The sequence below is a fragment of the Anser brachyrhynchus genome, assembly GCF_964034855.1.
Source record: "Anser brachyrhynchus genome assembly, chromosome: 7".
NCBI classification, from domain to species: Eukaryota; Metazoa; Chordata; class Aves; order Anseriformes; family Anatidae; genus Anser; species Anser brachyrhynchus.
The window spans coordinates 37,447,922-37,475,806 of NC_137701.1; the positions used below are offsets into that span (position 1 = coordinate 37,447,922).

Below are 27,885 nucleotides of genomic sequence, written 5' to 3' on the forward strand. Positions count from 1 at the left end.
AGTCTCAAGTTTTTCTTTTCTATTAGACCAGATCCATTTGTTTATGTGGTGATTTGAAACATCACATTATGTGTAATATCTGTAATATTGTTTCCTTCTTCTGTTATGAATGTTATGTTCTTCTGTGAAGGAATGCACTGTTTCACATATCCGTGTGTATTTTGGTTTCTTCTCCCTGGCCCCTGCACTTTGCCAGCTCTTTAAGGTTATACTGTGAACTTACGACATTTTATGGAAACTTAAAGCTCTCTGAAATATTGTTCTTCTCATTTTCTCTCCTGTATTTTTGTTGTTGTTGTTCTGAGAAAGGAGAAGCTATTTGGGAACTTTCAGAATAGATCCTTTTTTGAGCTCCATATAGTCAGATTGAAATTATCTTTAGTTTTTCCTTCTTGGTTCCATTTTAAATACTAGTTACAGAAGGGTAGCAGCTATTGGAGTACTCTAAGCATATGTGAACTCTAAGCATGTGTGAATAATCCCACTGTTTTGCTGTGGTTAAGGCATCTTGGTGGAAAAGCAGAACAGAGAGGCTTTAAAATAGGAATGAGGGGAAAGAAGGCCTTCAAGCTTTGTTCTTAGGCCTCATGCACACCGTAATTAGGATAGTGCAACTCCATCAATATTGGTGGAAAATTGTTGCTGATATTGAGTTTAGATCACTTTTGTTTCTGATGTGAAATAATTAAAAACTAGTCTACACATGGAGCATCTTTTACCCACCTGCTTGCACACCTTGCTAATGTATATATTTTTATTTTTTTTAAAGGAAAAACTGGTCCACGTCCTGGATTGTCCTTACTGCTCGGAAAATGGAATTCTACAAAGAATCCAAACAGCCGGCACTGGCCAACCTGGTAGGCAATCAACCATCCAATACAGTCAGCTTCTTTGCAACTTTTACTTCAGTATAAAAACTTTGCTGTTCAAATAAGGCAAGTTCCAGCTGAGCTGGCAACCTTCAAAGACTGGAAAGGAGCTAAAGGAAAATGCCTTGATAAACTTTTAATCAGGTGTAGGGTATGAGAAGAAATAGGACTTAGAAAGTCCTTTATTAAGAGGTGCATTTTGAGAATAATTGCAAAGTGAGACAAATGGTGAGTGACTATCCAGTAATGCGAAGGTAACACTTTAAATTAAGGTGCCATTTATAAATGCTTTATTCTTATTTATGAAAATGATCACTAAATGCAGCTACTTCCTCAAATAATGTATTATAAAGTATGTTATAAAATGCATTAGTAATAAATGCTTAACAGATGATGCGATGAGAATCTGTTGCAAAGGATATTGTGAGACGTAAATTGTATTAAACCATGTATGTGCATCTTTAATACATGAATTTAAGTTATCTACCATCCTATAAAGTGGCTTATACATTAATAAATAATAATAAATTATTTATAAATGGCACCTTAATATAGGGTGTTACCAAAGCAGAAAACACTGTAAGTTAGCAAAGTGATTTTTTATCGTAGTATAAATGTGACATCTACCATATCCCCCTAACCTTCCTGAATATTTCTATGACTCCATCTAATGCAGCTAATGCAATTTCTGTAGCCTGTAGTTACTACAAAGTGAAATTTGCAGTACCTCTTTATTGTGCCCCAAGGAAACACCACTGATCTTAGTCTTTGGAGATGTGACAGCTACATTGCGCAAGCAATAATGGCATGTATCCCTTCAGTGCTAGTTACTGCGGAGTATGAGCCTATGAACCTGAATGTGGGCAACAAAAGGGGATTTTGGTAAATGTATGACACTGTGGGCAGCAAAGGGACAGGTTTGACAAAGCCCTATTGTGAAAGGCTCTCAAGGCCTGATCAAACCTGCCATATCTCATTGGAGTGATGGGTGGCCACAAAGGTGCTCTCTTTGGCAGAAGTCATAAACAATAAGCTATTTTTTCCATGGCAGGTGATTTACCCCCCCCCCCCCTTTTTTTCCCCCTATATATTCTTGATATACCAATATTGCTTGCTGTAAAATCAGCTTTAAAGAGCACCTTTTCATGCCCTACTTTTTTTGGAAAGGTGAGTGTTGTAGCAAAAATAAAGGATGAAACAATAAAAATAAGTAAAAGATGGAACCTGACACTATCTGCTTGTGTTGTTGCTAGCACAGCTGGAGAATATTTTTTTCTGAAGCCATGAAAACAGTATAACACAATTTTTTTTTTCAAAATCATTTGTTTTCCTTAAAGTTGAATTGGCTGCTTTTTTTTTTTTTTTTTAAGTCTAAAATAAATCTATTAAAGCTAGTCTTACAATTTGGTAGCTGTCTTCTGCTTCTGTCTGCTGGATGGGTATTGCTGTCATAGAATCAATGTATTTGAGAAATTAATTCATGTTATGCTCAAGTTGCATTCACGTAGCAAACTCCAGAATATGTTCCTCCTCTGGGCAATGCAAGTTGGAAGCTGCCAAAAGGGCAATTTTGAGGAAATGTGTTCTTGTCTTTTCAGAAGGCATATAAAACCAAAGAACCTAATATAATGACAGAGGAGAAATTGTTACGGTCAAGTTAGATGGAGGAGGAGGAGAGTTCTTGCAAAATGTCTTTGGTACTCATCTGAAGGATATGATGCAATGCAGTTGTGAGCCACTTGGCTCTAATTCATCCAGTGTGGACACGGGCTGCTTAGCCCAGCTCTAGAAGCCTTGCACATTCAGGCTTTCAGCGCCAGTATCATAAATGCATTCATACCCATTTCTGCTTTGAAATTCTGTGGAGGTGAGGTGCCAGACAACAAGCATTAGCTTCATCTGTAGGTCTGATTTGCTGCAGGATGGGATTATTATATTCGGTATTTCACCAGCACTTCAAAGCTCCACCAGGAAAGTTCATCCATTAATTCTGCATTTCAAGAATGGAATTTGGCACTGGTTAGGTAGCAGAAGAAAAGTGTGCAAACTGGAAGTGCATAGTTCCAGTTAGGTAGGATATGTGAGAAATTCAGGCATCATGTCTGACTGATGTGGGCGGGATTTGGGGAAAAAAAAAGTACACTGCTTTAACAGGGACAAAAAACTTTGCTAATTGAGGAGGACTGCCTGAGTGCACTGTGCTTCCTCTGGTTGCTGCTACCTTTTCTTCTCTCTCTGCAAGCCCTCACCCAAATTCTAGCAGATAAATGCACTGGTAGGAATTCAACACATAGGAGACTTGATTCTACTCTGGGACTCCTCCACATTCCTAAATTCTCAGTAGCTGAGAGATTTGAGGATTTAGATACTGAAGTAGACCTGCCTGAACTAATCCAATTCTAAAGATCTCAATCTATTTAAATCAAAAATTAAGATGTGTTGCAAGAAAGGATCTTCTGATGTCAGTCCCTTTCCCTGAAGTCTCACTTCATCACTCTGTCACCTGTGCCCATAATTGGTGAGATTCCATCCACTGTCTCTTAGCCCTACTTTACTATTTATTTATTTATTTATTTATTTATCTATCATTTTTCCTAGAAAAGACTAATTCACATAAACGATACACAAACTTGTTAGTATAGTGACAGCACATCCTGTAGCAACTCTGGCTTGATCCACATCTCTTTCTGCCACCCTTGTTATCCCAGTTCTAACACCCACAAGTTTTAGTGTGAGTTCTTCTGATCAGACCAGACACCAAACTCCAAACCTCTCCTATGGGTGCAATTTAGTGTTAGGAAGAACACAGGCATATATTAATCCCATTTTTTTGTTCGTTATGGGAAAAATAAAGCTTTTATTTTTAATTCCACGCTATATCTGAGCACTGGGGATGTGAACTTATTGTTCACTTGGTGAGTCAAATTAAATTTTCTGTCTATTGCATATAACTTATATGCAATGGTAAATAAATTATGAAAAACTTGAAGAAAAAACATCAGATAACTATTAAAAATCTCACAACCCTATTTCCTAAACTGAAATTTCACACAGTTATATAAAAAATAAATAACAAATAAAAAAGCTAAACTGGCACGTTAATCTCATCTGATAAAGCAAATGCAATGTTTATTTCCTTTGTAAGCCATTTAACCAGATATAATTTTGATAGTGGAAGGGAAATAATACAAAAAGGCTTCATTAGAAATCATTTATTTACTGATTTTTTCTTTTAGTTTGTTTTGGAAAAAGGGGAACTCAACCATTAATTAATGTAATAGAGGCAATGTTCATTCACTATAGTATGAATTATAACAAAGCATTTTTATTGTTAGCAGGAAAATGATGTGACTTAACAAAAAGATTAATGTTCCTTTGTATTATAAAGATATTAATTCATTAATTATTAATTATTAAATACTGTACATGAAGTGAAAATTTAAAAAAAAAAGACAGCATTATTATAAGGGGAATGATATCTCACAATAAAGGCAACAAGAGAGGAAAATGAAAGCACATTCTAATTATACCTCTTCTGATGACAGGATAACATTTAGAGGTGACTTAAAATTATATTTACCCAAATCCTTCATAATATTTATACTCAAAGAACTAGTCTATCTGAAAACAGTTTTTGCTGTTCCTTTGTAGAACTGCAGATACCAGACTTGCTCTAACTACAACTTTCCTATTGATTTGCTCAGAGAAGACTGGGATCCATAGCTTTCTTGTGAGGGTAGTGCTAATATCTGGTTTCGTTATGAGCAATAGAGAGAATGATCATTAACGCACATAGAGGAGAGTCTCAATATATGTGCTTGTTTACAAATATTGCTGAAAATTCAAGTTTGGATCCCGCATAGCTAAATTAGTATCTTTTTGCTCCTGCCTTGATCGTTCGTGGTCATGCTTTTGATGTATTTGTAGTGCTCCTAAGAATATAACTTGCCTTTTATTTTAAATTAGGAGACATTGTGATATAAACTGATCACAGCCCCACTCTTTCTTACCAGCATTAAATTCTATTACCAGTTGGCCTTTCTGACCAAGAAAAACTAGTCTGTTTATTCCCTGAGATAGTTTATTCAACAGAGGTTATTCTAACCTCAGGTTATTAGCCCATCTGCAAAGTAATTTAGCGAGTGAAAATGCTGCTGAAATCCATATTCATGGTGTGGAAGATTTCATTGCAGCAGACACTTGTATCAATTTACAGCATAACCCCCTCCAACAACGCTGATATAACATAATTGCTCCGACTGCAAAACACAAAGCAAGGACGCAGAGTGCTCAGGCTTTCAAGCTAACCTTAGCTTACTCTCCTGCAGTATCTCTGGGTAAAGTAAAAAATAAGTAGCAGGACAGTGTTGAGGCCAGAATGAGTTTCTAGGCATTTTTCCTCGGTTCCCTATGGATTTAAGCAGGGGTCAGTCCCCACTGCACGGAGCTCCCTGGGTGCTGAGGAAGGGCACCATGCTCAACCAGCACTGAAGGATCTGGATAGTTTTGCATGCAGTTTTCATCAGAGGCTTTATATACTACATCATACCCCAGAGCCTCGTAAGGTGTTCACAGACACCTCCTATCTTGTTCTGGGCAGAATAGCTGAATTCACCAAAAGAGAAGTTTTTGAGTTGTTTTCACATAGCAGAAGCGTGTTTATCTTTCCAAGACCTTGAGATTGCATCCCATCCTTTTTGGAAAGGGAGATGCACATCCTTACCCTTTTTTTCTGCTTATTACAGAACCCGATCAGTAAAACAGCTTCAGATTACAACAGGAAATCCAACTGTGTGTGCACCTGAGTGCACAGAGTCCAACTTCTACTGCTACCTGCAGTTTTGTACAACCATAGAAATTAGAGATGTTAAAATCTTCTAGAGTTCACCATCCCATCTTCCTGCAAAACTTCCACTGATGGATGTGCTTTCCATGGCTTTTCTCATGTCAGTGTGAAATGCCATGGCAGTTTTCCAGAGGAAGACACTCTGTACCCAGTATCCTTCCCTGTCAAGATACTATTTCCTGGTTCTTTGTCTACGGTTTTTCATCATCTTTTCATTGCATTATGTTTACAAAATGTCTCCACTTTTTCTGTTGATTGAGTAAAGCTGCCTTCTTTGTTCAAGTATTTGCAGACTCAGCCTTATCCTTTTTTTTTTTTTTAACTTGGTCACCTCTGCCTTCCAAATAGTAACTCGTTAAATTTCACAACATCTTTGTAAAATCAAGTATCAATACTGCAGTTTTGATCTGTTATTATAATTCAGAAATATTAAGCTCTTGTCAGAAGCCAGAAAGGAAGTCTGAGGCAGAGCTGGGGAAAAAAATCCAAACCATCCTCTTCCAGTGGTTTAGCCACAAGAACATCTTTCTGCTTTCAAAAACATTTTTGTATAAAAAAAAAATAATGAAAAGGAACAAAGACACACTGGACTATCAGTCTGAGAAGAAATGAACCATGGTAGTTTTATGGTTTGGCAAATGGAGGCCATAATTACAACTCCAGTACTGAAAGATGCCAGAAACTGTGGCTGCAAATTACTTGACCAGGATTTCTTACTCCGCTTCTTTTATCCTAAATAGATCCTTTTCTATCCAAAAGCACCCTGGAGAGCACACGCTTTTTTTTTGTCCTTTAATAACAACATCAGAGAAATTCAGTGAGCAATCTTCACAATCTTCAGAAAGCTGATTATATGGTTAATGATGCACTGGCCACTGTCATTTCTATTAAGTCACCAATACCTTTTTTTTTTTAAAGGTAAAATGTCTTAAGAACAACGGAGCAAAAAAGATGCTTCAAACTGATTAATTACCTTGTGTTGGTATTACTCCATGTCTTACTAAAAGGAACTTAGTGCTTTACACTGTTAATGGTAGTATTTTTATTGTTCTCCGGGATGTGCAGTAACCTAGTCTACAAAGACTACTTCAAACTACAAGGGTTTTGCCAAAACTGCTGCACAGGCAAAGTCCCTGGAGAAGGAGCTTAGATAGCAAATGAAGATTATTGTGCTTTACTCCAGCTCCCAGGAACGTAAATGGTACAGGCAAACAAATCTGCTCTTTGAGATATTTGCATCCATACGGAGGAGCTGGGGAGGCAGAGCAATGTCACTCACGGATGCATGGACTGATATCGCGAAGTAGCAGACTACGTGGAGCTAGCCTTAAGTGTTGAGCTCTTTCTGGGTGTCACACATGCCCTCAAAGCTTTCTTTCTTTTTTATTTTTTTTAATGAGCTAGAAATGATAATATGTTTGGAGAAAGGAGATAGCTTGTTTTACAGATACGATGATGTAGATTCTCGTCTAGTTTCTGTCATTTCCAGCTGCATCAGTCTCAGTTTGCAGTTGGAAAACCCACAAAACATTATCTTGAAACACAATGGCTTTTCACGAGGTTTTGCAAAGTAAGCAATTAAAAACTCTGGTCAATGTGTATGCATTTGTGTTTTGATCTACTGTGTATTAGACAATTTAAAAAAAAAAATCTAACTATATTTAAAATTATGTATTTAGTGTAAGAACTTTATTTCTGAGGTAATGCACCTGGGGAGTGGTTATCTAAGGGAATAATGAACTCTTTGGTAATACCAGCAGCTGTGCTACAATAATCTTTCATTCAACTTGATCTATTCTTATTTTATGTGATCTTGTCCACTTGTGGAAAATCAGGTTGTATTCATGGTTAATTTTTTCTTTGCAGAAACCAGGATATAAACCTGAGTGTGTGGATTTGTGTGGTGCTCAGATTGAGTGGACCCCAGAGAAATCCAGCAGAAAGAACGTCTTTCAGGTAAGAGGCAACGCATGCATTTCATTGCTCGTTTGAGTGTAGAATCTGTTAAACTAAGAGGTAGGTTTTATTTCCTTCGTTTTAGTAACTAGAAACTGATATAATACAGCATTTTTCCTGCTAATGCAGGAGTGTAGCATTTTATCAAGCGTCGGTTTACTATTTTTCCAAGGGAAGGATTTCTGATGACTGAGTCTCCCAAACACTTGAGAACCTGTTGATTTATTGATTAATGCTCTGTATTCAATTTGTTTTTAAAACTTAGTAGGTAATTGCTTTGGGTTCAGGCCTAGAATCTTGACCTAAAGGACTTCCATAAACACAACTTCTTCAAACTGCTTACACAAGCATGGCTCCAACACAGTGCGGTTACTCTGTTTATTTTTATTGCTGTTCAGGGTGCTCAGACGGTGATGACCCAGGTTCATTTCAGGGAGGGGAGGGGAAGATGGTAAAAGCTTGCCTCTGTCAGGGCCAGCATAGGAAGATGTATGTTTCTCACAGGTCTATTCATTCATGGAAAATAATATTATTTAATTACTACATCTAAATCCCATTGAATTGAAAGGGAGGATCAAGGCCTTAGATGATGAAAGGATGAGAAGAGTGTTATTGTAAGGTTAACATTCCAGGATGTAGAGGCTGGAAGAGTTTAATGCAACATTTTCAATTTTTGGACATAATCCAACTCCCATGAATATCAGTAGAAAGAGGTTTTTTTTGGTTTCACTAAAAGTTGCATCAAGCCACATTAAGATATTATTCTCTGAATTGAGTTGTTTCCCAGAGTTCTAACACTAAGATTTTTTAACAATGTAAACTATAAAGGGAAGAGAGAGACAGAAGCAAATATGCCAGGGTCAAGATATTGTTAGTTGTCAGATAGTCCTTTTGCATCACCACCAACTGAAATGTGCTGGAGGAACCAACTGTGCCTGGGTCTGGGGTTTAACCATCGCATACAAAACCCCCGAAGGGACTGTACTCAGCTTCTTGAGGAGAAACCTATTCGGGTCAACTGGGTGTTACAGATATTTTTTCAAGGTTTATTTTTCTAGACATCTTTCCAAAGCGCATGCAATATTTAGAAATATTCTTCATCTTCAAGATAGACTTACCCCCCACATCCTTCAGGTTGTCTTGAAAGAACACTTGGAGCTTTGTCATTTCCTAGGTATTTTTAAAGTAAATATTTTGGTTTTGCTGTCAATCTTCAGCTTTTTCGCTTGCAAAGTGATTAAGTATAACCTTAGCCTTCAATCCTGCAACCCCCTGAGCACGCTGACAAGCTTTCTGAGCTTGTAGGGTTTATTTCTCATTTCACAGAAAGCAAAATTTCTGTTTGGAAATTTGTATCAGAGAGGTGATTCACTGAAGCTAATACATTTCCAATGCAAAAACAAATGAAGCTTTGTTATTGATTTACCAAAAGTAGTTGTATGAAGACTTGCAATGTATTTTCTTCTCACTTCTCTTAGTGTGAGGTGTAACTCCACTGAATCAGAATAATGTGAGAAAGGAAACTCATGCACTACTGTTTGAACCCATTAAAACATGTCTTCATCAAGCCAATAAGTGAGTGGGAGAGACATTAAGAAGTAAAAGCATGGGAGGAAGGACATATGCTAAGACACATTTTGAAAAGGGATGGAGCATTGTTTAGACAGAGAGCTACAAGAAGATTATACCAGATGGTAAGAGCGAAAGAGGAGAAGGCTTTGGCATCAGTAGTGGTGACATTTTGGGAAGGGAAAGGACTGAAGGAGAGTGGTGCTACACGAGCAGATAGAGTGGGAAGGGGACTAGAGAGTGAGTGAAGATTTATGACATAGTCTGGAGGAAATCCAAGGCGAGTTCGAAAGCGGAGAGGTCAGTTTGTACCTGGATACTGAATATTGCAGGAAGCACTTCTGGTGCTCTGCTTATTCAAACTGGATGGGAATAAGATTGATAATATATGTCAACTTAGTCATAGATTTGTTCAAATGAATAGAACATGGGAGCTGGATTTTTGTTGTTGTTGTTTTTGTGTGTGTGTGACCTAAATATAGATGCATTGCATTGCTATCTGATTAAATACATTAGCTGACTAACTCTGGAATGATCAGAAATACGTATGATCGTATCTTCAAAGCATGGTTGGTGGGTTTTTGTTTCATTACTTTCTGACCAATAAAACATTATTTTCTGATCCAAACAGAGCAACGGTTGCTTTCTGCTAATGTATTGTACTAGGCGTAGATGCAGAATTTTGAGTTTGATTTAGCCTGGGTGCTCAATTTGAGTTCATGAATTATAGATTAGAAATAGAAAATGACTACTGAGATTTTGGTTTGAAGAAAAAGAAGGAAATCTGGAATTTAAAATCTAAGCATATGACAGTTAATGGATGGTAACAAGAAGATGGAGTACAGGAGTATCATAAAGAAAATTAATTGGAAACATGATCGATGCAGGGGGGGAAAAAAGAAGAAACTGCAAGTAAATGATATTCAGGCAGGAAGATTTGGGTTTCTGGTCTTGATCATGAGGTTTTCAGCAGTGTTACTCCATTCATTTTAATTGAGCTAACTCCCTGTTTAACTGGATAAGTCTGATCTGCCTTTCACACTATCCAATTTGTGCATGCAGTATATTTCTGTTCTTGGTGAACATATTAGCTTTTTTTTCTTCAAGTTTTCCTTAATAGTAACCAAAAATATGCATGTCGTGATATATAACCTTCTGATTTTCCTTCATTTATTTTACTGATGATATAGCTAGCACCAGGGAAAAGAACTGGTTAGAAACAGCTTTGCAGGATGTGGGGAAACACAGCAGTTTGCTGTGAGATACCGTGCTGTTTGCTCTCACTGGCTGAATGACGTGATACACTAGGTCTTCATCAGAGGAGTGGTGAATAAAAGAAGATTTATGTTCAAATCACATGCTTTAAATATTTCTGCTAAGTGCTAGTTTGCTCTTTGGTGTTTAGCCTGAAATTTAAAGCACTGAGGATTAAAAGGATTACAACATAATCTTAAATAATCCTAAGTGTCATTTACAGAGAGATGGTTGTAATAACTAAATAAAACCATGTTAAGGGATGGCAGTGTTGTCAGTCAGCAACTGGAACAGAAACAGTGCCTATGTCACTCTGGCATTCTCCTCTTTCCTTTCTTTGGTTTCATTTAATATTGGATAGGTACATTTTGATACGAGTTACCAAAGAAGAAAATAACACAATGGGCTACTTTGCCGTCAGTACTAGTGTGGTTGCTGAGACATCAGAAACTAGATTAGTTTACAGAATTTCTCACTTTTCATTATTTTCTGCTTCTAGTAAACTTTTCCACTGGAGTTTATTCCTTCCCTTGCGTTACTTATCCTTAGGTCTAAATCAAGCAGCTTTTTTAATTTTAAATTCAGCCCAGACATTGTAGAAGATGTGCTCTTGACCTCTGGCTTTGCAGTCCTGGAGCTTCATTAGCACAAAGTCTTGTGGCTGCAGACTATTTTTTTGAAGAGGTTTGGGAAGATTTCTTTTGGGCAATTCAAAAAAGAAGAGGAAAAATTGGAGAGAGGTAAAGAGTGCAATAAAAGGTCACGAGCAGCATACTTGTGAATTCGTGAAGCAGCTTTGTTCTCTTAATAGCCCTATTCATTTAACTAACAGACATTTTAGTTTCTTTAGTGGTATTTTTTTCCTGTTTACCAAGTTGATGTTTTAGGAATATTTCATATGCAAAGTTTCTGGAGTTTGATGCCCTGGCTCTTCCTAGGGGTCTGGTGTGATGTTGGTTTTCATTTCTATAAACTTCAGCTGTAAGGGACTACTCATTCATGTGCAACTAAGAATTATAAATGTATTTTACAAGTAGAGAAATCTGTGTTCACAGTATACATACAGTATTTCAACAGTGAGACAGCTGAAAGTACAACTGTACCTGTGTGTAATATGAAAGAATTTATCTTGCAGCTGTTTCCTATATAATAACATTTATGGCACTGATCTAGGGTAACTCCCTTGTCCTTGAAGCTACTCCAGTTTTGTCCATGAGCATAATCTGAATTATAAACTATTTTTTTCTACATACCGTGGAATTAGTATAGGATCTGGATGCCTCCCAGAGATGTTTTAAGTCTCCACTTTTTGCCATGGGAGCGATCATTTTCTTTTCCATCATCGCTCAAGAGGAAGCAGTGAGAGTGTAGGAGGGGTTTCGACTGGTATTGGTATTTGGATTTCTTTTGATGGTTTTAAATGAAAATGCTGCATAGAGGAGGCCAACCTAAGGAAGTCACCTTGCACTTGGATGGATGTGCAGCTTCTGGTGGTCCTTATCAGCAGCTGGAGCCTGTTCCCCAGCCCAAACTGTCCCTGGAGTTCTGCCTCCTGAGCCTCAGGGTGCAGCTCATACATGAACACTCAGTAACCTTTGCTGGCTTTAAATTAGATATGCGTTAAACTGCTGCTTAGGACTTGCTGCTATTTTACAAAAGTCTGCATAACATTTTGTCTGCTTTTGGAGGTTACTGCTATGATTGTGTTTAATTTCTGTCACAGGGACCTGAATATATCATTGCCTAATTAAAAAACTTAGCCGCATCACACAGTTATTAGCTGGTGTCAGTGAGAGGTTCTTTAAATAGCAAACATAATAAATTTATAATTAGTTTTAAAAAATCAAAAAACAAACAAAAAACAACCACCAAGAAATGGTCTTAATTATCATCTTAATCATCAAGTGTTTATTTTTTTTGTAAGAAGTGCAGTATTTTTACTGGGGTAACTGGGAGATATGAATGCAGCAATGTGAAATGGCCTCTGCGTTGTGTTTCTAATTCCCTCTTCCTGCTGTCTTGATACTGACTTACCTTACTGACCTTCCAAATGCTCAGTAAAATCTAATGGATGGATACAGACAATCTTCTGACCTTTCATATATCAATTATTTTATGTTATAACCTAAATACAACAAGACCTGTGAATGCATTCTTTTCTTTATTCTTAATGTTTTTTCATTAAGAAAGCCACATAATACTTATTATGATTTGACATAAGTGCATCCAAAGCACAGAGTCAGAGCTGCAGATAGTGGACACTTGAAATATATACATTTTTACTAATTTCAGGATTCTGGGACCTGACTCTTACTCTACTTTCACAATAGTGTAGCTCTGACATTTTTGGAATCACTTCTGATTTACATCTGTTGAAAAAGAGCCTCTTTATTAATACCTATTAATTACCCTGTTACCTTTTCATTTCTTTTAAGCCAGAAGTTACAAATGAAACCATACTTTCTGTAGCTCGTTGCCTTGCTTTCTTAAGACCCCAAATGTTGTGTGTCAAGCAGTTCAGATCACAATCTTCGTTTTTGGAATCCACTGGTATGGCATGAAAACTGGTCAGGATCTTATGCAAAAACTGGTCAGGATCTTACGCAACTAATCACTAGACTAGGTAGATTAGAACAACACTAGAGCTGTGTTTTCATTGCATTCCCCTATTCTTAGCTTTATTGTTGATTAAAAAAGAAAAGTAAGAGAGTACGTCACACAAGAAAAAAAGTAGCCAGCCATGATCATGGGGAAAGTTTTGGGGACGATATAAAATTGCTTACAATACGCATTGTAAACATTACAGATCTGCCTCATGAAGATTTAAGCATGACATTATTTTGAGGTGATAAAGAGGAGAGGCATTGAGAGATACTTGGGAAAGTTTTTTTTGTTTTGTTTTCTTTTTCCTAAGAAAAGAGCAGATTTAATGGCAATCAGTTTACCTGACAGTAGCTGTTCCTAAGGAGTTATCCTTGGTTATTAAAAAGCATGGAAATTAGAAGCTCTAGCTGAGAGAGAAAAAGATCCACATCGAGTCCAGTATAAGAAATGCCTTTGAAACTGGGGCACTCACTTAAGTTATGCGATACCTAGTTTCATCCTTGTTTCAGGAGTACTATGTGAGCAATGATCGGGTTTTAACTGTCCTAGGTGAATGAGCGTGTTTTCCTTCTCTCACCAATGCTTCAGTCATTTCATTTCATATTCATTTAAAATATTTTTTTTTTTTTAAATGAAGGGGGACGTACTTCAGCAGTACTATGGTACAAGCAGTGACAGCAAAGCTTTTTACCTAGTGATGGGAACAGGTAAACTGTAACACCTTGGATTTAATACATATGAAAACCAAAGAAAGAAACTGAAACAAGAATTTCAGAGAAACATAGAAAACATGAAAACTTTTATTTTGTTATAATATGGCCCCAAATTTCTGTGCTTTATATTTCAGACAGGAATATAGGCAATATTTTCGCAGGGCGTGAAGTAGGAAGACACTGGATTTGACAACTCTGTGCCTTTAAAGGGTTTGGGAAACCTTCAATCTGTACAAAGCAACAGTATGAATGAAAAGCCAAGCAGTGCAGCTGTGTTCATAAAACTGGCATGTTGAGCGGATAAAATAACGTGGCTACAAAACTATAGCTAATGTATTTTTTTCATTTCTGTGCTTCCTGTCTCTACTTTTGGGTAAGACAAAACTTCTCTGGTGTCAGCAAAGGCCTCATCTATTTTGTGACTGCAACATCAGGACAGGGAATTCTTTGTCTTTCTGCCTCTTATAACTTTTTATTAAATAAATAAATAAATAAATAAAAATCCCATTCATGGAGTTACTAATAATGTGAAAAAGTCCTGAAACAAAATAGTGAAGGCACTTCTGATATGCATTTTTTTTTTTTTTTGGCATACCTGGCTACTTTCAAAAAGATTCAAAATTCTCAATAGAACTTTAGTTGATTAGCAATTTCATATCATTTTAGCTAGATTCTTTTCTTTTTCCTGATAATTGTGTCATGTAAAATTTCATGGAAATATCACTGCATTGGAAAAAATCACTTGAGAAGTGTAACTTGAACAACTCACGGGGGTCTTGAGATGGCAATAGCAAATTTGGATCAGGAGGGATCTGTTATCGGTCTGGTGCCTTCCTGCAGTGCTGCAGATCGCCTCTGCCGTGGCACTCGCTGAAGGCTGTGAAAAAGCCGGGGCGAGCAGCTCCTGCGGCACTGCAGAGCTCGGGGTCTCGCTCAGACCTGCAGAGCTCCAGAATCAAAGTGGAAAGCAAGCCTGTATTCTGTGAAGATCAGGCTGATTAAAGGAAGAAAAAAAAAAAAAAAAAAGAAAGAAAAAAAAAACACATTCTCCAAATCTGACATTATGTGTACATAGCCGTGTCTGCCAAAAATGATTATAATAATAGCTCGCTGCACTTTTTTAAGAGGCCGTCTTTTGACGGATGTAAGTGCTGATATGCGAGTGACTGTGAGAGGTACGAGTGTCTGTGTATGCTCATACACATGTGCTTCTTAAGAAATTATGTGAATCACTTAGCTCTTGACAGCTACGCTGCAGCTTTCAGAAGTGCAGATGTTATTTGTCCATCAGAAAAGAAAATATTTATTTCAAGCCACAGGCATTTTCTGCGTTGCAAAAATAAAACGTAACAGCAGTTAATGCTTAATGTGCACGTGCAATAATTTTGTCAGGGCCAGAAGCACTGCTGAGCAGAAGGGCCTAGACAGGCAGGCGAGTGCACAAGAAGCACTGTGTGCTCTGGATAACGCCGAACCTTAGGAAAAAAGCAATCTGGCCAGCTCACCCGCAACCAAAGCGCGGCCGTGGAGCGGCTTATTTTTCTCTCATCCTTCAGCTGATTTTTCTTTTTTTAAAATTTTTTTTTCCCCCCTCAGCTGAAGAAACGCGGCGCGTTTTGTGGCTCGCATGCGAAATGGCAATGGGCTGCAGCCTCTTGCTGCATTATTCATAAACATATTGCTGCCATCTCGTGGGCAGCGCACGAGGCGGCCCGGTGGGCCGCGCGGCCTGGCCTGGCGTCGCATGGCGGGCAGCCTGGCGGGCCACACCACGGGCCTAGGGCGGCCGTGGCGGCCGCCCACCGGTTCCTAGGCACCTTTCTTGGGGTGGGGGGGGGTCGGGAATCGGTTGGGCTTTTAAGGCTTGGTTTAGCTGGTTGCTAAATGAGGTAACGTCTGGTGGAGGAAGGAGGGAGCGCTGCCGTAAACCTGCGATCTCTAAATTATGCATGCGGTGGTGGTTTTATGTTGTGAAACGGGGATTGGGTTCTGGTAGGGTAACGGTAAGCGGCTTCGGATGGGTTTGTTCGAGGTAAAGCACGTAAGGAGGATTAGTGCTGCAGATACCCCGTTTGGGGACCATGATAGAGCCCTGACGTGGGGCACCTGGTGCCTCACAAAGTGGGGCCAATGCTATTTTCATACACCTGGCAATCAGCAGCCAGGAGGGAGTGCAGAAAGGTGTAAGGAGCCTGGATTTCCTGATTCTTTAATACCTCAGGTTTGCTTGATTCTCCTGAGTGAAAATAAATAAATTCTTTTAAAAGCATTATGATTTTTCCAGCATATTTAATGTAAGTTAAATATTAAAAAAAAAAAAAGGGAAGGAAAAAGGCTTGATATGTGCCCAAACATTGCACACGTTCCCTTAATTTATCAAACTCTTGAAAAACAAAGAGAAAAATGAATCCTAAATGAACTCACTCAGAGATAATCAAATCTGACTTGTTTACATGTTTGGTGCTGGTATTTCTGTATTCAGCCACTACATTTTTAAAAATCTTGGCTAAGTCACTGTACTCCATTTTAGTGTTTCTCTTTAATGAGTGAGGCAGATATTTAAAGTTGGCTGGGCACGGGGAGCCTTGGCTGTCCTCTCTCTGAAAGGCAGCACCTCGCATTTGTGTACAAAGGGATGCCAGACGATATGGTAGGGATTCACATTTTTGTGTGGGAGTGATTTATATAGCTGACATTCTTTGGGAAGAGGATGGTTTGGGATGTTTCAAGGTGTTAAATGGACAATGGCAGGCAATTTGAATGCAACGGAAGAGATGCAAATAGTGACCTGCCCTCTCTGTTAGAAAATCTACCTCTCTGTTTTCAGCCCCATAGTCATTCTTAGGCTGTGATTCATAGACCACTAATGGCATGGGGAGACTTTTTGAAATGGTAATACAAGTGTAGTCAGCCTGAGAAGACATTTAAGGTAGTTCCCAGATGGTACAGATGAAATGAAAGCTCAGAAGAACATTTTTTGATAAGGGACCCTCCCTTTTCAAACCTCCTCCTCAAGTTTACAGATTTTAAAGATGCACCTCCAACTGATCCCATTTATAGGGTATTTTTATATGTATTATGACAGTTTGAAAACTTGAGTTTGATTCTAGGGGCTGAATTTCTTGAATTCTTGCATTTTTTAATTAAACATTTTTTTTCTGTTTCTTTTTCTTTTTTTCCTTTCATTGCTTTTTCTCTAATTTGGGGTGGATAAATTCCTAGGAATTTGATGTAATTGCATCTGTAAAACAGGGTGATCCAAGAAGCTCAGAAAATATTTTCTTTGGCAAACAAAGTTGCAAAGAGATGTGGTTTGCTTGCCATTTCGTTTATGTAGAGTACCTAACTTAAATTATCAGATAATCTTAACACTTAAAATCCCCAGCACTTCAATCAGCCTCTCTTTGTTTTGTTTTTCTGATTATAGACATGATTATTGCAAATATATTATTGTTTAAAATTTTAACATACTTGAAACCTAGAATGTGTCAAGGGCCCCCTTAAGTCATAGTTTGCAGGTAAACTTTTACAGATTGGTCTTCAGGCTAATTTTTCAAGATGAAAAGTGCCTGTTTTTATAAATGAATATTTGTGTAAGAGCACATTTTAATTTATGAAAGTAGGATCCAAATAGTAAGATTCTAAGTAAGAGAAGTAAGTAAGTAAGAGAACTATTATTATTTTCTATTATTTGTACATAGTCATCACTAGGTGGAGGCATACTTTACATATTCTATTGAATTTGTCATCTGTTATGGGCTGAGATGAATTGCATTGATACTGCATAGTTCAGTGAAAGGCTTTTAACCTGAGCTGTTGAAATAACCTGTTACCACCAAATGCCAAACTCTCAGATGGACTAAGCAGACCTGTGCCTCAAACACTTCCAGTACTGAAAAATGATGAAAATTGGATATTTTTTTAATCATGAGCTATACAGAGCCCAAGATTATCTTGAATCTCTTGAATTAATTTAGAAACAGGCACATAATTCATCCGGTGTAAAGTTCAAATGACACAAAGCAGGTGTCATGGAGCAAGAGACCAGAATAACCACTGTTTCTCCATTTTAATGCCCCATCTGCAGCACTTATATAAATGTAGGATGGCTTCATTTTGCTTCTCTTTTTACTTATGGTAGCAACTCTCATTCCCAGCCCAGTATTTTGTCATGGTACAAGGCTACTTGCTATAGACCGTAAATATTAGATTTTCACTGAGGGTGACAAGACCTACCCATACTGATGCTAAAACACTGACTTCACCCAGCTTCTCCAGCTTTACTCCAGGGGTAGATCTTACACAGCTGGGCAGGTATATGTAGCACCATGCATATGTTTCTCTCTCTGAGCTGATAGGGCAAAGCCTATGCGAAGTTGTCCGTGTCTAGCAGAGCCCAAGCTGCGTGTTTGAGGGGCTGCAAATGGGAACTCTGGGGTGTGAATATGGGAGTCAGAGACGAGAGCTGTCTCTTTCCCCATGGTTTGAATACTTTATTATGATTCTCAAGAGTTTATAATATCTGCTGGCTTTTATTGTAGGAGTGACTGGAGAAGGAAAGGTCATGGTGCACAGATTATAAAGAAAAAGCACAATTTATTCAGAAAATAATCCCTCTCTTTTGGAGTAACACAGATTCTTATTTAAGCATCCTGAGGAGAGGAGGGGGGAAACATATTGAAATGAGAGAGGTGCAAAAATGTGTTTTGGAGAAAGGCATCACGATTGCAAAGAGAAATTTCCTGAGCTTTGTTGTATCTTACCCCCAGGCTAGCCCAGTGGACGTTGCTGTGGCCTCCAACTTTGTCACCTGCCCTTGGGCTGCTCGGTCCCTCCCTCGGGGCAGAGTCAGCCGCTCACACCCTGGAGAGTGTGCCTCTGTCACCCCATCCCTCGGGCTGGGAGAACACTGCAATGGAGCTGAAATATGCCCCCCTTTTTTCTTTATATTTCTTTCCTGTCTTTTTTTATTTTTTTTTTCTCCACTGATTTGGATTTGGAATCACACTTTTAATAATTATATTCACAATCGAAAATAAAATAAACATTTTGTTTAGTGCTCACAGAATTGCCAACCAGTGCGTAAGTAAGGACGTCCAGCAATTTATCTGCCTGTAGAAAATAATTATAGCAATATTTTGAAATGCATTGGTTATAGTTTTGTTTTGAAATATAGAATGTAAATCATCAGTTTTGATTCTTCTGTTTCAAATGGCTTTTTTGGAACTAAGGCTCTTGAATAAGAGTCCCTCAAGCCAAGCTGTTACTCCTGGGAAATTCTGTAGTGGTGCTGGTATTTGAAAAATGCACACCTTGTGAGAAAAAGCAGGAAAATTCTGTCAAACAGACTGATGGGAATTCCCAAGTTTGGAAATGCAAGTTCTGCTGGAAAACAATGGCAGTGCAATATGGCTGTGGCTGCAGAAAGGGAATATGTTTTCACCATTGCATTACATTTTCTTCTTTTTTTTCATTGTCATTCTGGAAACAAATATTCTACACAATCAGTAAAAAGTGCAAAGTAAGGAATAAGAGGGAGTAATGTGTATTGGAACATAACATAGGCTTTACCCGTGGAGAAAAGTGTGAAGAAATATGGTAAAACTGAATGTAAACAAAGAAAGGGGGAAAGTAAATGTGGGAGTGAGGAACTGTGTACAGGGAGTAGGAAGAATGTAATCCAATACTGGAAGATCAAAGGAAGGGAAGCCAATTTTTTCAAATATTCGGTAATAACTTAAATGTAGCAAGGTAAGGGGTCTGAACAAAGGGTCAGAAGATCACAAATTGGCAAATGGGAAAGGAGAAAACAGAGCGAGGAAAAAAAAAAGTGTACAATTTTTTATTGTGGGGGGATCAGTTATTATTTCCATCTTCTGTTGTCTGAGGACTCTTTTATAATTACCAGCATTATTTCCTCTCCCTCTCCTGCACACACGCTCCGTCTCACCCCCCTTCCAGGCAACACTTCTCCACTCGCGCAGATTTGAGGGGGTAGGAGGATCTCAGGGGTTCTTTGCAAGATGCTCGTTTCCCACCGCAGAGTGTGGCATTGCCAGGACTCTTCAGGGGACTCTCTGCCAGCTATCCTGAAAAGCTTGCAGAGGAGTGGGAGAAGATTTGCATACTGCCCAAGCAAGGCCAGATCTGTACCCCCCTCTCTGCTGAATAGTGCTTAAATGAGTAAATAATTACACTGAAATAGTTGCAGGTTTTGCAGAGTAGGTGCTGTGATGCGTCAGGCCGTCAGGCTATTAGGGTCTGACCCTTTGTTGTCCCCCCCCCCCCCATGCTCCTTTTTTATTCAAACCTAGATTGCTTTTCACCTGCATTTTCCCCTCTAATTTTACCTTTCTCTGGTCTTGTTTTCCCTTCCTTTCCCCTCTGTTTTATATTTTTGTATTTTAATAACATATTTTAAGTCATTTTTCTCCTGTTCTCAATGTGATGACAGTATATCCTGATGGAAAGATAATAATGCCCAAGGAGGTTTTCTTTTATGAATTCTGCTAGTGTTACTTTCACATGCACAAATATATCATCTTGATTTCTAGCTCTGGGTCATTTCATTGCTCTTGTATGTCTTGCTACGAGATGTTTCCTGTAATTAAAAGATTAGGTTAAATAGATTATTTGTGCTGCCCTGTCTACATAAATGTTCTGTTTCTGTGCCTGTAGATACTGGCTTTTGTGTTTTAAGGCAATGTTGTGGTACATGAAGTTGCATCATGTCTCCTTTGTCTTTAAGCTGCTGACTTAGTGGTAACAGAAGCAATCAAACGAGACATTTACTGCCGGAGCCTCGTAGGGTCAGTGAATTAACAGGTGCCAATAAGTTCTAAAGAAGTGTTTTAATCGTTTTTACAGTATTTAATTAATGGACTTTTTTTGAGGAGTGGTGACTGAGCAGACATAAGGCTGATAAATATTTAATGTTTGTAGCTAGGGAACTTTTTCTCCCTTTCATGTAATTTGAGGTGTTTGCTAATGGAAAACAAACCTAATTGTTGTGTAGCAGGCAATCAATGCTAAGCAGCTATTAGACTGCCCAAGGTTTGGATACCTGTCAGGAATTTATCTATACGTGCTGGAATATTCTTGTGTTTATAGTCTGTCTTGTTTAGAGAGCGGTTTGGAGTCAGGGTGCTCGCAGGAGACACGAGCCCACGTGTTACTGACTGCAAAGTGTGCAGCTCGGAGCGAGTCGGTCAGAGCCTTTAAGATGGCTCTCGCTGAGCACGTCGAGCCTTAATTGAGGTGGTGGTGCAAATTCGTCCTGCTCCTCTAAGGTCTGGTGGCAGAGATTTCTTCTCTCAGTGAAGAAATGGGTTACGCCTGGCTGTCTCGCAGGCAAACCCATGGAGAAGGAGCTGGCCATGCTGCCAAAGCCCTGTAGCCACGTTCAGATAAGCTCAGCCTCTCATGGGGCTCCCTGCCTCGACACGGGGGTCCCTAGCACAGCTCGGGGCTGCAGCAGAAAGACACCTCACACCTGGCTGGCTGGGGCCACGGGCGGAGTTAAATCAGGTCCGTTTGGAAAAGGTTGTTCATGACACTGAAATCATTGCAGGTTTATTTCTTATGCTAAAGCTCGATGGTCAGCGATGCCTACTTCAGCCTGAGATTTAAACTGTGTGATAGGGCCTTACACGTCTAAATGTTCCCCTAAATGGGGGCCTGGGCTTTAGCTCTTTAACCATGCGAGTAAAAACTCATCCTTTTAGCCGCCGATTCATTTAAATATCTGTGTTAATATTTATGGACTATATCAAGTAGCCTCTAGGAACCCAATGACTTGAATACTAAGTAAGTGCATAGTGGTTTTCTTGGACTGTTGCGACTTCAGTAACTCTTCTGTTTGTTGGGCTGAGCTCTAGAAAAATGACTCCAGGCCCCAGTGTGCTTGTTGGTTTACGCAGTATTCATGACACTTAAAAAGTAATACTGGTAATGCCATAACTATGCTTAAAACTATTTTTTACTTGCTTCTTACTGTGGCCTGTTTTCCTTCACTTTTTAGGAACATTTCCATTCTTGTTATTTCCCAAATCATGTGTCCTTACTTTTTATTAAAAACAACAACAACACAAAAGTGTCTGAGCTACATTTGATGTCATACTATCCCTCAGGAATTCTCCTTTGTTCTGTTTCCTTAAAAATCAACAAACAAATGAAAACAAAAAACTTTTGTTCAATGTCCCTACCTTAAGGAACGATGTTTGTGGTACAGCCAGCGTGGCCACATTGTTAATCACCAAGCTTTGCAAGGCTTAGTCAATTTGTATAGCAAACTGTACATTTCCATCCATTCCTGCTGCTTCCTCTTAGCTAAATAAGCTATCTCAGTCCTGCCTGTCCTCGAACACGAGTGCTAAAGCGTGAAGCTGTCTCCAGCAGCCGGCCGGGTGGCTGGATCAGGGCTGGCTGCTCCATGGCTCTGCTCGTCTGCCTTTCATTTGGTCATGCAAGTTTAGAAACACAGCAGCAGTTGAAGAAATGGATTCTATTTGTTGTTTCAGTTTAACAGACCATTGATCCAAAATGTTCAAGTACGCCAGGCTGTTCCACTTGAGCCGCCTTTTACCACTGCTAGTGCAGCAATAGTCTTGTTATCAGGTTGTATGAATTAATTTTGTCGTACAGCACCAAAAGCTGGAAAATACAGCATTGGCCAGCCAGCGCTTCCACTGACAGCGCGACTGAGTGGCACAGTTCTGCTGTATTGGAGCATCACTTCTAATTAAAATGGCATGCTATTAGAATAATAAATGTGTGTTTATGCAGTGACCAGGCTTCCTGGCTACTCGCAGAATATAACTAAGAACATTGTGTTTATGGTGGCAACATTCTTCTATGAATCCCTGAGCCAATAATGGGAAAAGAGAGAGTGAAAAGATTCAGTGTCTTGCTCGCCACCTGGAAAGGAACAGAAGAAAGCTTCCTTGCGAGTGGCCAATTCTACAAGAGTTTGAAAAACCAGCAACTTGTAGAGGTTTCTCTTATGTTACGTAGACATTTGAACACACAGAGGCATACAGAAATAGTGTGATACAGGGGACAAGATGCTTATCATCAAAAAGACTGAGTCTTTCAGAAGGCTATTTTGCACTTTTCTCCTTCTGTCTATTGTTTTAACTATGTCTTTTTAAACGGTCTTAAACATGCTTTTTCCTTGCCCCTCTGCATCTTTCTTCAGTCCTTCACTGTCTGCAAACTTTTTATCAGGAGTATGCAATGTGTCCATTTATTATCTCTTGAGGATGGGTTAATACACTAGGTTGGGCTTTAAGTTGTCCACATTTTCTTTCCAGCCCCCTAATATGCAGAGAAGAATGTGCTTGTAATCAGTCAAGGCAAAATAATTGGAAATAGGAATAATAATGTGGCAACAACCAATGTATTTGTTAGCTCGGCTGCAGTGGCTTTGGTTTTCCACTTAACTCAGTGAATGTGTACGTGGCATACAGAGAAAGCAGTCGTGTTTGTGAATTTGATGTATGCAAAACTGATAATGCAGTTATTGTAAATGTAGATCGTATCTGCCGGTGTAATTAAAAATACACATCTGCTTCTTTGAAAATGACGTTTAGCTGTTGGGTTTTTCATTTTAGTCTTTTAGAGACAACTGTGCCTGTCTGAGCAAGTCATACAGTAACTTCGTTTGGACCAACTCTCACTTTGTTACTTTTTGTTCATAAATGCAGTTAACAAGTCCTTTTGTACTTCTTTGAGTGTTAATTGATGTAAACAAAGTCTGCATTTTATCTAATCCCACTGAAGCTTGTTAAAATTAGAGATGTGCCAAATTATTCCAAAGCAGGTTGTAAAGTAAGTGAACCATTAGATCCACTAGCTCACAAATGGCATAGACAATGTGTGTTCTGTTTGTTTCCTTTTCAGGGTCTGTTTATGTCAGAACTTTCAAATCACAGTTTTTTGCATCTTTAATATTGTGTTTAGTTAATCTGTATGGCAGAAGTATAAAACAAGCAGCAGGGCTGAGCGTGACTGAAGCTATTTCTAGAAAAGTCCACATACATACTCCTAATTGAGCATACCTAGAAGGCAGCTCTGTTAATTTTTATATCCAGCATTTTCTTTTCACCAAGATGTCCACTCGTTAGCATTTTCTCTTTGCAGGAACTGTGATTTGCAAAATTAGTTATTACTGCAGGTTCCAAAATGTTATTTTAGTTATGGCAACCTAATATACAAGGCATTGTGCTAGTCTCAGCTAAATCACCAGGGCATAGAGTTAGCACCAAGGCATCACTTCCATGAAAAACTTAATGGGATTGATACAATTGCATGAAACTTAAAATTGATGGTCCAACCTAATCTGTCCTAGTCTCCCCACACCATAAACTGTTCTTAAAATGTTGTTTCTCAGGGCTCTGCAATTCTGCTCTTCCATTCCTTTATCTGCTCCATTGGTTTATATTTTGGAAAATGATTCTCTTCCATCTCCTGGCTGCTGCGCAGAGTCCAAGAGACTCCAGCTCCTGTGCTGGTCCAGGACAATCTCATTTACCAACATGATTGAGCTACTCTACACTATAAGCACCGAAGTCTACTTTCCTGCTTCAGTCATGGTCCCCTTCCCCACTTGAATATTAAGTGCTTTTTCTGATGTCATCTTATAGACAATACTTACTCATCAAGACAAGGTCAGCATGCCTGCTGTGGAGCCTGGAGAACAGCTCTACACTGAACTCTGGATGGGTGATGACAATCTGACAGTAAAGCTCACTTTACCAGGCTAACTTTATCCATATTCCATGTGGATAGCACTCTAGCCGGGGCAGATGAGATTGGTATGGATCTCAAAATCAAGAGCTATCAATATTAGTCAATTAAGTACTAATTTCATGTACTATCCTGAGTTAGAGATTTAGGAGCTTGTTTGTGCTGTGTGCTGCACTCCCAATACAACTCTTCTTGATGTCCTTTAAAGCTGGATGTGTTGGCTCTCTTAGACTTTCACCGTAGGCTCCTAAGGACAAAGATGATGGATTTCTCACGTGTGCATAGTGCCTGACACTACAAGGTGTACATGGTTAAGGCTTCATGCTAATATAAATTATAAAAACTTAACAAAATAACAAGAAAGCATCTCACTGCAGTATTTTCAAGTTTTGTTTGAAGTTGTAAAAGGTGACCAGAGATGAATATTCTATAACTGCACATGTTACAGCATCTCGCAGCAATTACCACTAACCAGAAGCTTGATTCTTAAATGCTAAGTGTTCTCTCAGGCAAAGACATTGTATGTATCCAGCAGGAATACTGCTGCCCTCAAGGTGAGGGAAAGGAGATGTACGGAGAAGATGGCTAGTGCTGAGTTTTCCTGGGGCTTGGGAGCTGGCTAGAGGCATGAGAGGCATTCACAGAGGCATGAGCTACCCAATCTGGAATCAGATTCATAAATACCTGTATGGACCTACCTATCACTGACTTTGCTTTATCTTGATCTATAGGGCTGTTTTCCAAGAAAAAGTGTCTTATGGACATCTCTTTTACCAGGTAAAGCTCAGATAAGGTGGTGATACATATTAGACAAGAAAGATCTGAAAGATCAGTATATATAGATGCTTCTCTATCTTATCTTTCATAATTTTCTGGTTTTTTTTTTTTTTCTAGCTGCCAGAACCATAGCATCTAATCTTTCTAGCAAACAGGTGGCTCTTGCAGCATGCTTTACAATCAGTCAGACTTTGGCTCAGTCTAATTTGCTTAATCATATTAATTAATTACTTTTGTAAATGTCAGAAAAGTTCAGCACACATTTTACTTTTTAAAAAGATTTTTGAAGATCTTTCTAGTAAATATGTAACTTTGAAATATCTGAAGGTTTTTTAACTGAAATTCGGAGCGTAGTTACTCAGATTATTCATTACAAGTGAACTGTTCCACTTCCTCAGTCTTCTTTCTCTTAGGAAACAGATTTAGATCACTGTGAATTTATTTTGTATTTTATAACAGCTTAATCAGGTGATGCCAAACAATTTGAACTTATGACCTATACTGCAAGACACCGAAGTTATTTGGTAGTTGCAGTGTGTTGGTGGTGTTGCATTCAATGTACTGTGTAATTGGAGAATGAAATGTTTGGAGTGCCAGGTAAAACGTGTAGCACAGAAGTTACTGGGTTTTGCACAAATGCCTTTTATTTCTGTGTTCTAGGACTTGTTTGCTGAAAAGTGTTTTTTCAAGTGTTGGCAACGCCAAATTCATTTTGCGAGTATGAAATTAAGAAGGTCGTATGCCCCCTAGGGTGGAACTCATAGGTGTCGTGAGCAATCTTTCTTGGCCAGTGCTATTTGTTAATCAAAATGGTGACAGTGTATTTTTGGTTTAATTCATAATGTTAATGAGAGGTTGAGAACAGCCACAGGACCAAGGTTGATAGCTTTTTGCAGTACTGTTTTTCTGCTTTTGTGCCATATCTGTATTTGGATAATACGAGGTTGTCTAGTAAGAAATCAGGAGAGAGGTCAAAGCGTAGGTGATGCTTTGAGTGGCAGTTGTTCTGAAAATAAAAACGCTGAGGCTGTGCAGAAGTCTGCAGTCACTGAACTGCAGCAAACCTAGATGAAATGAAGGAAAACAAATGTTCCTACCCCAAGAAACCTTGGGGGAATCACTTGAAATAAAGCCTAATTGACTAACAAATCTACAAATGGTGCCTTTCCTTACATCTGACCATTTTGTGCACTTATCATAATTTCTTTCTGCTAACACGTTTTCTGACTAATGGCATCTGATGCGTTCAGTCTCCACTGCCAGTCTGGGTGTAGACGGCGTGCTCCAGATGTGCGTTGTAAGATCACTGTCCTGCAGCAATAAGTCCTTCTGTTCCCATCTGTAGCAATATTTAACTTTGAACAGGACAGTGCTCATTATAGCAATTTCTCTTTTCTCCAGTCTGTGTGAAAGCCTGAGTCTTTTGAATCAACAATAAACTCCTGAGTCTTTTGAATTAACAATAAACTAGCATGAGAAGCTTAAAAAGATGCATTCTGCCACATAATATTGTCAGGTCAGTCATCAGCTCTCCTCTTAACTCAAGATCAAGCCAGCAGTAAGAAACAAATGTATACGGATGTATATGGCTGTACACGCGTGTAAGTGTAAGTATACGCTTCTTTCTGTCTAATGACATCTCCAGCTGCTGATGCCAGGTTAGCATCAACAATATAAAGGTGTTTTTTATTTTTTTTTAAATCATTTGCTCACTGTTGTAGCTATCTCAGATGGTTGGGGCAGTTTCTATATGGGTGTGTATATATAGACATATATACACAGTGTATATATATGTGTGTGTCTTTACAAAGAGTCAGTCCATGAGTGGAGGCCTAGAATTGATACAGAAATTTCTAGATGGAAGTCCTGTTGCCTAAAACTGTTATTTCATCGAACCTATATGATTTAGAGGAAAACAGTTTTTCTACGGCACTTGTGTTGAGAAATGTTCTTCTGGTTCAGAGTGGCGTATGTGCTCAATGCCAGTTCTACAGTCCATAGCAGCAAGCTGCAACCAATATATATTGCATATGTTTTTGTCACCGTCAGGTTTATTCCTGCACCACTGATGCTGCCAACTCCGACCCAGTCTTAAAATGTAAAACCTTGAGGATTTCATTGTTTCATGCATGCTCCTGCTGTTGTACTATTATCAATACTGTTTAAGCTACTAGTTTGGATAGGAACTTCAAATTTCCCAGCTATGCATGGAAGTAGCAGGCATTATATAGACAAAAAGTAAGAAGAAGGGCTTGTTTTAATCGTCTAGGAATTTCTCTCTTTGATTTTGAGAGATGGCTGTGTGTGGTATTTTTACAGTGAAACAAAATGAAGGTTAAACCAGTACTTAGCCTCGTTCACTTCAAAGTTCACTGAATCTCTCTAGTCCTTCAGTGAGCTTGGGGTAAATTTAAGCAGAAGAAGGCACATTTTGTATGGATGTGGACCAATTGATGTTTTTTGGCAGAAACAATAGAAAACATATTACACTGTGTTTTTATGTTTGTTTCCTCACACTGTGTGGTTTTGTCTGGTTTCTCTGCAAGCAAGG

The 27,885-nt window shown here is 38.7% G+C and overlaps 1 protein-coding gene across 5 annotated transcripts in view; it reads left to right on the forward strand.

The window, feature by feature from the left end:
• Positions 1-27,885, forward strand: part of ARHGAP15 (Rho GTPase activating protein 15) — a 331,850-nt gene that overhangs the window by 57,324 nt on the left and 246,641 nt on the right. For all 5 annotated transcript variants that reach the window (XM_080599841.1, XM_080599840.1, XM_080599843.1 and 2 more), the window contains 2 exons: positions 770-857; positions 7,582-7,671. In XM_080599841.1, coding sequence (XP_080455967.1) covers positions 770-857; positions 7,582-7,671 — 178 coding nt within the window. The remainder of the gene's footprint in view (positions 1-769; positions 858-7,581; positions 7,672-27,885) is intronic.